Source organism: Chlorocebus sabaeus, chromosome 19 (assembly GCF_047675955.1).
Source record: "Chlorocebus sabaeus isolate Y175 chromosome 19, mChlSab1.0.hap1, whole genome shotgun sequence".
Lineage (NCBI taxonomy): Eukaryota > Metazoa > Chordata > Mammalia > Primates > Cercopithecidae > Chlorocebus > Chlorocebus sabaeus.
The window spans coordinates 22,399,626-22,413,167 of record NC_132922.1 but is presented as its reverse complement, the minus strand read 5'-3'; the positions used below and the strand labels follow the sequence as shown (position 1 = coordinate 22,413,167).

Below are 13,542 nucleotides of genomic sequence, written 5' to 3'. Positions count from 1 at the left end.
CTTTGGGGCCCCGTCCCCTCTCCAGGACACTTACCTTCTTCCGGGGCTGCCATTTCATCATATTTGTAAAGCCGATACGTGGAACATCAAGATGTTGGCTGGGGGCTGGGGGCAGATGCAGGGCAGCGACGACTGCAAGTCATGCTGCCTCCCTCCCACCCCCTAATTCTTTCCCATATTCACTGCAATGGGAAAAGCCCCAGGAGAGTCCAGTCTTTTCGCCTTCAGTTCAATGAAAAGTATCCCCAAACCACGAACACACTTCCCACCAGGCTAGGAAGTCCCAGCAGCCACCGGCGTACTCCTGCCAGAGCGGGGCATTTTCCCGGCCGGTGTCTGCAAAAGGAGCCTGCGGCAGGGGGTCTCCGAGCTGACTGCAGAGACCCTCCCTCAGAGAAGAGACCGAGAACGCGAGCTGCTACAGAATCCCAGCCGGGCTTCTGCCATCCAAACCCCTTTTGGCGAATTCTCCTCTTCTCAGAAAAGATTAGACAAGCAATCAAACCCTCACGCGTAGCCTGGAGCAATTCCCACAATTCTGGGTGTATTTCTCGTTTGTAAAATTTAGCAAAGAAAATTCCAAAGATCTGTAATCAGAGCTTCTTTACGCTGTTTTCGCTTCCTTCTTGGATAACTTGGGAAAAGGATCTGCCCTTCTCGAAATGCCTACCTTCCCTGAACACTGTAAATAGGAAAACTTGGTTTGTGTGTTTAGATTTTTTTTTTTTTTAATTCCCAAGAACCTTAGTGGGGAAAGGCTGGAAGGAAATCCTGCAAGAACCCAACTCCACAGCTCAGTCTGCACTAATGACTTCCTTCCCTTCAGTGCGAGCACAGCCAGCCCAGCTCCAGCCACACAGAGCAAACGGTTTCTGGGTCTTAGTGCCACGACATCTGCTCCAATACAAAAAGTAAAACATGCAGTTTCAGAGGCACTCAACGGCTCCTAAAGAATCAAAGCCAAAAACACCTACGTGGTCAGGAAATCATTTCAAAAGACATACTTAGACTTGTAAGGCAGCTGTATCTAGAGGGAAAAAAAGGAAAAGGAAAGTACTCTAGGCCAAAATCTTAATTTCTGATTTGAAGAAAAAAGATTTGAAGTATCTGACAGAATAAAATATTTTAATCAAGAATTTTACCCCCAATGAACTTTAATAGATTCCATTTGTTCTCTAAATTTAGCACTAATTTCATTACTATAAAAAATATTTCTATGGGGATTAAGTTTCATTCATCTTCTGTGAAATTATTCCATCCTATTTAAGGAGATACATCTACAAATATAAAAATATTATATAATTCTATTATTTACCATCCAACATGTCTACCAACTCCTAAACCACCATAAAGCTGTTTTGATAGTTGGGAATATAACAGGTAAACTACTAGAATACCAACTAATATGCACAATAATAGTAACTGATGTACCAATGTTCCAACAATGTTTAACTTATTACCCTCAGACTTCTGTATGCATTCCCAGGATTGGCTAATGTGGGAGATTATATGCAGATTGATCACTAGCTATATCAGTATAAGTAAGCCATTAAAACACCCAAAACAATTAGTTAACTCAAAGGGACTGCTTTTGAGTTCTTTTCTACGCCTGAGAATCTGAAATTCAATAGAGGGCATCATCTTTATAATAATAATATTAACAATTTTAGCTGAATGAACAGGTACTATTTATTGAGCCACTAATCTATGCTAGAACCTATGCCTACATTCATTATCTCACAGCCCCGCAAGGAAAGTCTTATAGTTCCATTTTCCAGACAGTGAGATTCAGAGTGCTCATTTACTCAATCAAGACCACACACATAGAGCATAATGGGGCTAGAATTCAGACCCACAATGACCCTACCAGAGCTTATGCCTTTTCTAGGACATGCATCATAGCTACATGCCAACTTCTCATCTCAATAAACTTACTAAGTACCACTGACTTAAGCACCTATTATTTCACTGCCAGTCCCTGTTCCAAGTACTAGAAATATGAGTAAGATGTTGTCCCTGCTCTCGAGAAGATTACATAACTGCAGGTGGCAGTCACAAATAACTCCAGTACTCTGTATATATTTGACATATCAAAATCACTCTGGACAACTTTACTTGGATATGCTACTAGCATAGAAAGATCAATAAATTCTAAACTAAATTCATCAATCTACTCCAAAATCAGCTTCTCTTCCCAACTTTCCTTTCTCTATCTACAACACCATTATTATTCCAGGATCACAAACTAAAACCTAAGCATCATTCCTTATGTGTAGTCTATCACCAGGTCCTCTCTCTTTTTTCTTAGACATCGCAAATTCCTACTGCTGACATCTGAAGCCAGAGCCTCACAAAACAAACACACATTAAGTACCAACTAGTTGCAAAGCATCATGTAGGATACAAAGGTATAAGACTCAGTCCTTATGCTAGAGAAAGTTACAAAGAAGTTAGGACAGAACCAAAAACCTATAAGAAGACAACCAGGCACTCACTGTTTAGTCAGTTGAGCAACAAATGAGTTATGTGGTCAATAATTTCAGGTTCTCCAGGAATTACCAAGGATAAATCATCAAAAACTGGGATGGTCAAGGAAGACCTCATGAAGAAACTTGAAGTAAAAATTCAGAGGAGACACAACTTAGTCTGGAGCCAAAAGCCAAGGTGCTTACCATGGACTGTAATGCCCTTCAGGATCTGGACCCCTCCACCTTTCTGAGCTCACCTTTTACCCTTTTCCTATTCCCTTACTCAGCACCTGCCATACTGCCCTCTCACTGTCCCCTGAACATGCCAACCATACACTTGCACCTCTGCCTGGATTACTCTTCCTCCAGATGCCCTCTTGGCTGCCTACCTAAGTCCCTTCAGGAGTCTATTCAGATATCATATAGAAAGGCTCTCTCTCACAATCTCACCTAATACACACTATGACTCTCACGCTGTTTCTTTCAACCCTACTTACCCTGTTACGTTTTCCTTCATAGCCCTGATGATATATATATCTACACACACACACACACACACACACACACACACACACACGTATTTCTAAAATGTTCATTCACACCACAAGAACATAAATTCCAAGGGAGCAGGGACTTGACTCTGTTATAATACCAACACCCAGTGAACAGTGTCTGACACCCAGCAGGCAATCAGCCAATATTTGTTGAATAAAACAATAAAAGAAATAGAAAAAAGACAATGAAGAGAATAGTGTGAGCAACGGAGGCAAACATGTTTAAGATGTGTTCAAAATACAAAATAAAAATACCGACTCATTATCTAAAATACAAGTATGGGGATGTTAGAGGCAGGGACTTTGTCTTGTTCAACTTTGTAATCCCTAGTGTCTAGAACAGTGCCTGGAACAGAAGATGTACTCAATATTTTTAAGGCAAAAGAATCAACGGGGTATGAGGGTGGGAGGATGGAGAAGGAATAGTGAATAAATTCCATTCCATTCCATATAAAGATACTTTGGCAAGGAATGTTGGAACCAAATGGCTGGGAACGCTGACTCTAAGACGATGTAGTTTGAATGTTTATCCCCTCCAAATCTCATGTTGAAATATAATCCCCAATGTTGGATGTGGGGCCTGGTGGGAGGTTTGGGTCATGGAGCTGGATCCCTCATGAATGGACTCAGTGCTGTCCTCATTCGGAGTTAACTTGAGATCTGGTTGTTTAAAACAGTGTAGCACCCCACTAGACCCGCATCTTGTTCCCGCTCTTGCCATGTAATGCACCAGCTCCCCTTTTGCCTTGGGCCATGACTGTAAACTTCCTGAGGCCCTCACCAGAAGCAGATGTTAGTGCCATGCTTCTTGTATAGCCTGCAGAACCATAAGCCAATTAAACCTCTTCTCTTTATAAATTACCCAGTCTCGGGTAATTTATAGCAATAAACAGTCCTGTATAGCAACGCAAAAACACAATAACAGATAAGGCAAAGAAATTTGGACTTTATCCTGTAAGATGCAGAGCACTGAAGCTATAAACAGTAGGAAAAGTGTATAGTTGAAACTGTATTTTTAAGCAATCTAATATATAATAAAATATTAATTATGATTTTATGGAGCTGTTTTTTCTGACAACTCTGTGCCTGATTAAAATGCTTATTATGACCATTTGACAGAAAACAAAACTGAAGTTCAGAGGACCTAAGTAACCTGTGCAATGCCACAGAGCCAGTCAATGGCAACAGAAGAGCCAGAATCCAGGGCTCTTGCTTATAAACCACTGCCTGGGTGATGGGGCTACAACTGCTTTAAGAGTTAAGAGAGAAGTCTCTACTTTCTTTACTCTACTTCTGACTTGCTATATAACAAAAGTTTTCAAAAAGGGAAGGCAAGTAACATAAATAAGTGAAACAGAGACAGGTTAAAAAAAAAGGGAATTGTGAGGATTGTAAACCTAAAGACACACTAATCATGTTAAAAGGGACACTGCTAAGCAACTCAATTGATATCCTTTAGAAATATCAGTGCAGCAATATCAGATCCTCTAAATTTTCATGAGAAGCTAAAAATTTCCTTATTTTTAACTGTTTGGTCAAAAATTCTAAAGCATCCTAACAGGCCAAACAAAACATTCCTATAGGGCTAAATTCCATCTGCAAATCCTAATTTGTGACTGTTGATTTAAATCATTCAAGGCTTCAGTTTCTCATACATAAATTAAGAGATCCAGTAGTTCCTAATCTGTTGGGGTGATTTTTCTGAACACATCGGTGAATCCATATGCATACCACACATGGTATGTAGACTGAAGGCTCAGTCTTAGGCTCAGACGTTGCTGGACTTAATAAAAAGTTATTTAAACTGGGGGTGGGAATACAGAATCTGAGGACAGTAAACTGTATCAAGAAAGGAGAAAATATGTTTCTGTAGAAATAATCTAAAACTTCAAAGTGATACAAGGCTTTAAACTGGTTTTCAATTTTTTAGGTATATTTCCTTTGGGTCGCTTACTTGTGATCTGTATAGCACTTCTTTCCCTGCTGTCTGGTGAGTATTTTGGCTTTTGTTTAATAGGTACCACTCGACAAAGGACTATCACCTAAAGTCTTTAAATACCCACACCATCTTAAATTACCTTATTTTTTCTTCTTTCTTTCTTCCCCTTAATCCAAATTGCACCTGTATTTACACCTGAAATATTTACAGAATTACTATTGTACCAATATATTTTTTCAATAGGAATGATTTATATGGAGCTACCAAGCCAGCATAGTTCAGAATGTTAAAATTTAACATTATTGTTTCAAAGATCCAACATCAAACAGTAATTATACATTTTTCCAGGTCTGTAGGTATTTTTATGTCTCCTTCATTTTTTAACATAGCACTTTGCTGATCACTTCTCTAAATGCAAATACTGTAGAACAGTCTATTAAAATAGTATTTTACTCAATAACCACTTGCCTATTCAAATCTGAACAAAAGCAAGAAAGAGAAAATGAAGAAAACACATCTTTTTTTTTTTTTTTTTTTTTTTGAGACGGAGTCTCGCTCTGTCACCCAGGCTGGAGTGCAGTGGCCGGATCTCAGCTCACTGCAAGCTCCGCCTCCCGGGTTTACGCCATTCTCCTGCCTCAGCCTCCCGAGTAGCTGGGACTACAGGCGCCCGCCATCTCGCCCGGCTAGTTTTTTGTATTTTTTTAGTAGAGACGGGGTTTCACCGGGTTAGCCAGGATGGTCTCGATCTCCTGACCTCGTGATCCACCCGTCTCGGCCTCCCAAAGTGCTGGGATTACAGGCTTGAGCCACCGCGCCCGGCCAACACATCTTTTTCCATTGTAAATTTCTTCAAGATTTCCTAAGGAGTGATGTATCTGACATTGATCAAAGGGTAAATGCCTGAAAAGGCTAGCCTCGTACTTATTTACATTTATTGTGTTTTAGGAGTAGAAATTTGAAAATTTTGTTCAAATTTTGAACCAATTCAAAATTTGTTCAAAAATTAACGTACAAATTTTGTTCAAACTTTTGTTTAAAAATTTTCCTACAGACCTCTAAATTATGTTCAAGTATCTAAGGAGGTGTTAGGAAAATAAAGGAACAAAGGTAGAAGTGTATTTGACACCAAAAAAATGTTGCCTCATTGATGACATTTCACACAGTTGGGGTAATCTGAGAATCTCAAGGCCTCACTTTGCTAGAAAAGAAATTAAAATAACTTGTTGCAGGAAGAATTCTGCCACACAGCCCAGGTGATGCAGGACCATGCTCCCATTCCCCCAGCAGAAAACTGCTACAGATCACTCCACAACATTCAAAGCAGATCACCTCTGACCTTACCCATCTCACTTCGTTCCACGATCAGGCAGCTCCAGACAGGCTGAAGTTCCACCCCTTAAAGTCAACACATTTACTGAGTACTTGTTAGGTACAAGGCAGTGTTGTAGACACTGTGAGAAAACAAAAATGAACCAGATGATTTTGCATTTGAGGAGGAAGGAGTCTGGTGGAGGTCAAAAGAGAAGACAGTTACACAACTAATAAAAATAATAATAACAATAGCAGCTAACACTGACTAATCTTGCTATTTATCTGACTCTTAAGAGCCCAACTCTTAGCCCAAGCTACGTGCTAGAAGAACGGGAATAACTAGTGGCATATTCTCTCATTAAGTCTAAGGAAGCCCTAAAGAGTAATTACGTCTGAGTGTAGTAACTGAGAAAGGTTTCACAGGAGAGGTGGCACAGTATTCTCTCAACAAGCAGGGAACACAGCATGAGCCAAATCATGGAGGTATAAAAGTGTGAGCTACATTAGCAAGCATCTAATAGATCTGAAATCTATATGCAGGCCAAGCTGTAATGACCTTTGGAAGGCTGTGAATGCTATTCTCTTAACAATAAAATAATAGCTACCATTTATTGAGTATGTGCCAAGCATTGAAATATTTTAACATTTTTTATTTCATTGAAATAACATCTTCCTAACACTCTTATGTAGAGGAACTATTATTATGCCCAGTTTATAGGAGAGGAAGCTAAGGCTAAGGAATTAAGCAAATTCCCAACGTATCATGGCTAGAAAGTAGCAGAAAGGAAATTCAAGTCAGTCAGATCCAAAGCCTTGCTTTTAACTTCTGACTTAGAATACAATGATAAGCCAGAACAAGATTTTAATTAAGGTACTGACAAATCTATTTGAGTTTTATGCTGATAATTCTGCAAGTATTGTGGAGGACAGAAAAAATAGGAAAACAATAAAGACAGGAAGGCCAAATAAGTTTCTGTTGCAACAGAGCAATAAGGAATGAAGAGGCCTTGAATTAGGGCAGCAGAAACAGAAAAAGGACCTTTCTGAGAAACATTTCACAAGTCAAACACATCCTAAGAGCATGTTTCATGAAAGGAACCAAGAAGGATTTAAAGGTGGTCCCCAAATGTTTCACCATCAGTTAGAAAAAGAGACACTCCACTAACTGAAGTATAGATCATAGAAAAAAAAATTGGATACTAAATTCTGTTTAAGACCTGTAGGATATAAGGTACTTAGAGGCACAGGGATGTGAAGTAAGTAGGTGGAGGTATGATCTACAGTTAAGGATATATATAGATGTAGATACTGATATGGGTATCGATAAATAGGTAGAGCTATAAAGAGATGGGGGCTCACTGACGTGATGATTTTATATATATATAAAGCCTATGGTTTAAAAAAATTCTTCCAGTGATGAAGTTTGGAGCAAGAAGAATTTTAAAAGGAGAGAGAAAGAGAGATCATAAAATTGAGTCTTGCGCAATACCATACTTCTAAACACAACTGACTTCACTGCTCAGATGGAATGCGAGACTTAACCAGTTTCCTGAGGCAGCAATTTTTATTTGGCCAATGCTGCCTGGTTCAAACCCTAGATCCACCACTTACTAGCTGTGTGCTCTTTTGTTACTTCATTTTTCTGTACCTCAATTTCTAATTCTGTAAATGGAGATAATAATAGCACCTACCTATGATTTTTGAGATTAAATTATATATGTAATTATCCGTACACAAGCACACAATGTATCCTATACATATGATAATCCTATATGTTTAGTATTGTTACTCTACTTGTTGTTTTACTACGCTAACTCTGAACTTTTTTCCTCCTTCACCATCACACCATGGACTTTCTACAAATTATAAGGGCTGCAAAGTACCAGAAATAATGCTCACGTGTTTCAGTGGTACAATCATTTTTCTAATGGGACTTCTGTTTCTTTGCACGACACTGCAACTGGGACTAGGCTTACTCTCCTAACATAACTAAAAAACTGGATAACATAAAGGAAAAATACTGCTTTCCAAATGTTTCAGACCATAGGCAGCAGAGTACTATGAACCTTAAGACAAGCAAAGCGAATGACATGAGCCTTATGATCACTCTGGCTTTCAGCCTGGAGGCACTTTCTAGACTACAGGGCAGAAAAGGGATCCCAAACAGAGCACAAGTATCTTGCTGAGTTGAGAAAACAGAGATCAGTGTTTAAGGAGGACAAAGTAGCTAGAAGATTCAGAGTACAGAATTGGAGGGGGCTACGCAGACATGGAGCTCCAGAAATCAGCACAGGAGTCCTCTTAAGTTTTGGCTGAACACTAAGTTGCCAAAATATGGTGAAACTCCACAAGGCAAAGTGGAAGCCATAAGCTGAACAACTGCCAGAGCTCATCAGGACTGCAAGACTTTCAAGTGTCAACCAGACAGAGTCATGGGATATCATTGAATACCTGGGACATTCAGCAGAGACCTCAGAAAGGTCATGTCTTCGCAGAAGGGGTAAACTAGCCCAGACTAAAGTGTACTCTTAACTCACTCTAACAAAGCTTACAAACCAACCTTGAAAAGTGCAACATTCTTTCAAGGAAAACAACAAAATCCAGGACTCAATGAAAATGTCCAGCATTCAATCATTTTCCAATGATGCTTATGAAAGAACACAGGTGTTAGCCTGAAAATATAGTAAGTCTTCACTTAATGTCATAGATAGGTTCTTGGAACTGCAACTTTAAGGAGAACAACATACAGCAGCTCTCAAATAACATCTTTTATTCAACATCATTTTTATAATGTTAATGAGAAAAAAAATTGGTTTCATTATACATTAGTTCACTTAAAGTCACAGTTTCCAAGAACCTATCAACAATGTTAAGTGAGGATTTACCATACTTATTTGTTATCTCTTTGGCAAGCAGTTAGTCTTCATCATAACAGTGCTATGACTATGGTATAAATTTTCTTATATAAATCAGGTTAATGGATTATAAGGTTGGCTACAACCTTTTCTCTACCAGATAGCCACAGCTATAGTGCATGTGTAATTTTGCTATTATATAATTAATTGGGGGAAATTTCAGGATCTCATACTTAATTAAAACTTACCTGGAATAGATTCAGTGGTCACATATTTGGGCCAGAATATACAGCTTTGGATTTATTAACTTTCCCAAAGAAACCCTGAGTATTCAGTGGTAGTGACTGTTTGTGTGTGTGTGTGTGTTTTAAATATGTACACTTCATTAAAGAAAGACGCTTGAAGTGGGGGCTTATGGACTTGTGTGTTTTTAACCCCAGAAGAGGTTGGCCAGGTGCAGTGGCTCATGCCTGTAATCCCAGCACTTTGGAAGGCCAAGGCAGGCAGATCACGAGGTCAGGAGATCGAGACCATCCTGGCTAACATTGTGAAACCCCGTCTCTTCTAAAAATACAAAAAATAAGCCGGGTGTGCGTGGTAGCGGGCGCCTGTAGTCCCAGCTACTCAGGAGGCTGAGGCAGAAGAATCGCTTGAATGCGGGAGGCAGAGGTTGCAGTGAGCTGAAATTGTGCCACTGCACTCCAGCCTGGGCAACAGAGTAAGATTCCATCTCAAAAAAAAAAAAAAAAGGGCTATATTTCTCTGGCTATGGTGAAAGAGATATAGGGAAAGTGGATCTTTTCTTAATCCTCGAGGAGAAAACAGATCATGGGAAAAGACAGTCAGTAGGGATAAAATATTCTTGAAGTGCATCTGGAGGCCCTCTAATGACTTGTTGCTTAACTCTGCACTTACCATAAGCAAGCAAGTGCATTACATTCACAGAATTGAAATATGGACATGGCATGAGACAATAACCACAGTCATTTTGTGGGGGAATGAGGCGGGGAGGTTAGGGAGGTACTTTTTACAGTTGTTAAAATGCCTACCATCAGAATTGCCATCCTCTGTTTCAGGGAACTTCCCCATTATCTGAGTCATGGTGGAATATAAAGAATATCTCATGACAGCCACCAAAAAGTTCAGATAATTACTTTCCCCTACCATCTGAGTTAGGATGAAGACACAATACCTAGCCCCAGTTCTTTACCAGAACATCGAATGTAACGCAAGTGACACGAGGAATAATGGCAGAGAGAAACTGCTCTGGAAGTAGCCACAGCAATATCCAGTTTCTAGGGTCATCAGTACCAGAGGATCTCATGGGGTATCCTATATCCAGCTCCAACAGTGATGGCTCAAGTTCTGGAAGCCAGGGTACAACAGTTGCTGTATACAGTTATAGATGAGATCCAGGTACCTGTTTTCCCTTGGATTCTGCCCATTATCTAAACCTGATTTGTCAGCCACCTTAATGATTCTATGAGCCACCCAACATCTTTTCAATAAAGTCTCCTTTCAACAAAAACAGTCACAGTTGCTTTCTGTTACTTGTAACTCAGAACTCTGACTAGTAAAACACATTTGATTTTGTTAATATTAAAACAAATTTTTCTTGCATGAACATATCGACAGCTTTTCTGCCCTCTCTTCTGTCTATAATTACTCCTCAAAGACCTCAGCCAGTCTCAAGCCTCTAACTACCATCTCTTAATTCACGATTCCCATATTTATGCCTCAAAAACCCACTTCTCTACTGAGCTCCAGACTTGTAACTGCCTATCCAACATCTCCTCTAAGAGGTCTAACACACACCTGAGACTTCCACAGCCAACAAATCTGGTCCTTCTTCAATTTTATTTTATCTCAGTTAATGGCATTTCTATTCATCCAGCAGCTCAGGCCATTTGATTCCTCTCCTTTCCTGGCCTCAACATCCAGTCCACTAGCAAGTCCTCAGCTCTCTCCCAACAAAATCTAATCCAAATCTTGCCACTTTATCATCACCTCTACCCTTTCTCTTCAGCAACAGATGCCATCAACATCATCTGGTCTACTACAATATCTTCCACTCTGCTTCTTGTGATGCAGTCTCTTAGTGTAGCCAGAATGATCTTTCTATAAATTGGGTTGTACATTTCCCCCTGCTGAAGACCCGCTTAAGGTTTCCCTTTGCACAAAATATAAAATCCAAAGGCTTTAACATGGCCTACAAGGTCATACATGATGTAGCCTCTACTTTTCACTCTCATTTTTTTACCATACCTTCCCTTAACTATGCTGCGGCTATACCTGCCTTCTTATGCTTCCTTTATAACCTTGTTAATTGCAGTTATGTCTACCTGGACTACTCTTCCTCCAGGATAGGTATTTCCTTTTCCACATTCAAGTTTCTTGTCAAATAGCAAGTTCCCAGAGAGGCTATCCCTGACCAAAATTAACCCACCCACCCCCATTCCAAATGATTACGTACCCTATTACTTTAGTTAGGCTTCTTCAAACCACTTATTACAATTTGAAATTACATTATTTCTCATTTAACCCCTGTGCATCCAATAGCTTATAAGCTCAATGTAGTGCTATCTGTATTTGTTCTCCACTATAAATCCAATCCTTAAAACATTTCTCAGCATATTAGGTAGTCATTAAATATTTATTAAACAAAAAAATAAATATAATGTTGGTTATATGATAAAACTAAATATACAGAATTTCCTTTTGCAATAAAAAGTTCAGCATGGCATTTATTCAGTTGTCAAGGGATGCCTGTAAATACCTTCATTCTTGAAAGATATACTCTCCCAAGTAACACAAAAAGAGGTCATTCCCCTTAAGACAGTATTACACCCAGGAGTAAGTCAGAAGATAAGATACTTAACTGAAAGAAATATAAGCTTCTGAAAAGTAAGCAGTAATTATTCTGGAAGTAATTATTGCCCAATAATGTCTTTTACTGCAAAAACTCCAATAGTATCACTTTCTGTCTTCATTTACACTGATGAGAATCTTGTATAATCCAAAGATGGGTAGATAAAATGATCTTTAGATAGTTTAACAAATAAATTTAACACACTTTGAAATTCTTAGATGAAATACAAATCACTTGTCAAAAGTACAATCTTATTTGTCAAAACATGAAAATGAAAAAAGAGAAGACACAGAAATAACAAGCTCAGAGCTGCCAAACTGACAGGCAGTCTTAAGTGAGACAGTCAAAACATACATTATGCTAATTTTTAAAGTGCTGTCTATCTGGCCACCCATACGAAAACATGAGAGGGCTTTTTCTTCGTATTTCAAAAGTATATAAATGGGTCAGAGAATGGACACTCTGATTACCAAATTAAGCAAGAGAAATTCAGAGCATAAAGAATTTTCCATTTAAGTTCAGAGTGCACATATAAGAAAACTATTAACTGAATTTCATGGGAGGTAATTAAGAAGATCCAACCCCCACAAAAATATTCATACCACCTATAACATCTAACACAATCACTGGCAGTGTTCTGGGTATAGAACACAGTGCAAGAGATAACTTTCCATGTTAGCAGCTGAGGTTAGGTATATATTATAAATGGCAAAAATCACGCTTCCAAAACACTACTGAAATTGAGTTAAAATTTTAAATAAAATGTACAGATATTATTTCTGTTTTCCTTCTTCATTTAATGTAATAAAAGGTTTTCTTATTAACATTTCTCCTAAGCAGTCCTCCCTCTTGCAACACTATTGATTCTAAACAAAAGAGCATCATGGCCAGGAGTGGTGGCTCACACCAGCACTTTGGGAGGCTGAGGTGTGTGGATCACCTGAGATGGGGAGTTCAAGATCAGCCTGGCCAACATAGTGAAATCCCGTCTCCCTAAAAATACAAAAATTGGCCAGGTGTGGCCTGTGCATGCCTGTAATCCCAGCTACTTGGGAGGCTAAGGCAGGAGAATCACTTGAACCCAGGAGGTGGAGGCTGCAGTGAGCTGAGACTGCACCAGTGCACTCAAGCCTGGGTGACAAAGTGAGACTCTCTCTCAAATTAAAAAAAAAAAAAAAAAAAAAGCATTTCCTTGAAATATTCCCTTCACTGGGTTGATGAATTTGCCATCATATCTACACTTATGTCTGACCTACTTTCTAAGATGTGGAATTCAATCTAGTGATAGAACTTTTTGCTCAAATTTGTTTTGTAAAGAATGCTGGACCAGAAAGTGTAATCCCAGCACTTTGGGAGGCTGAGACGGGCGGATCACGAGGTCAGGAGTTGGAGACCAGCATGGCCAACAGAGTGAAACCCTGTCTCTACTAAAAATACAATAAATTAGCTGGGTGTGGTGGTGGGCACCTGTAATCCCAGCTACGTGGGAGGCTGAGGCAGGAGAATCACCTGAACCTGGGAGGTAGAGGTTGCAGTGAGCCGA

The 13,542-nt window shown here is 39.3% G+C and overlaps 1 protein-coding gene across 5 annotated transcripts in view; it reads right to left on the bottom strand.

Annotated features, from left to right (window-relative positions):
* Positions 1-13,542, bottom strand: part of TTC28 (tetratricopeptide repeat domain 28) — a 711,882-nt gene that overhangs the window by 471,549 nt on the left and 226,791 nt on the right. For 2 of the 5 annotated variants that reach the window (XM_073006852.1, XM_073006853.1), the window contains exon 1: positions 35-4,499. The exons of the other annotated variants lie outside the window; for them this stretch is intronic. In XM_073006852.1, the coding sequence (XP_072862953.1) occupies positions 35-61 (27 nt within the window). In that variant the 5' untranslated portion in view covers positions 62-4,499. Of the gene's footprint in view, positions 1-34; positions 4,500-13,542 lie in introns of those variants that run through there. 5 annotated transcript variants of the gene reach the window in all.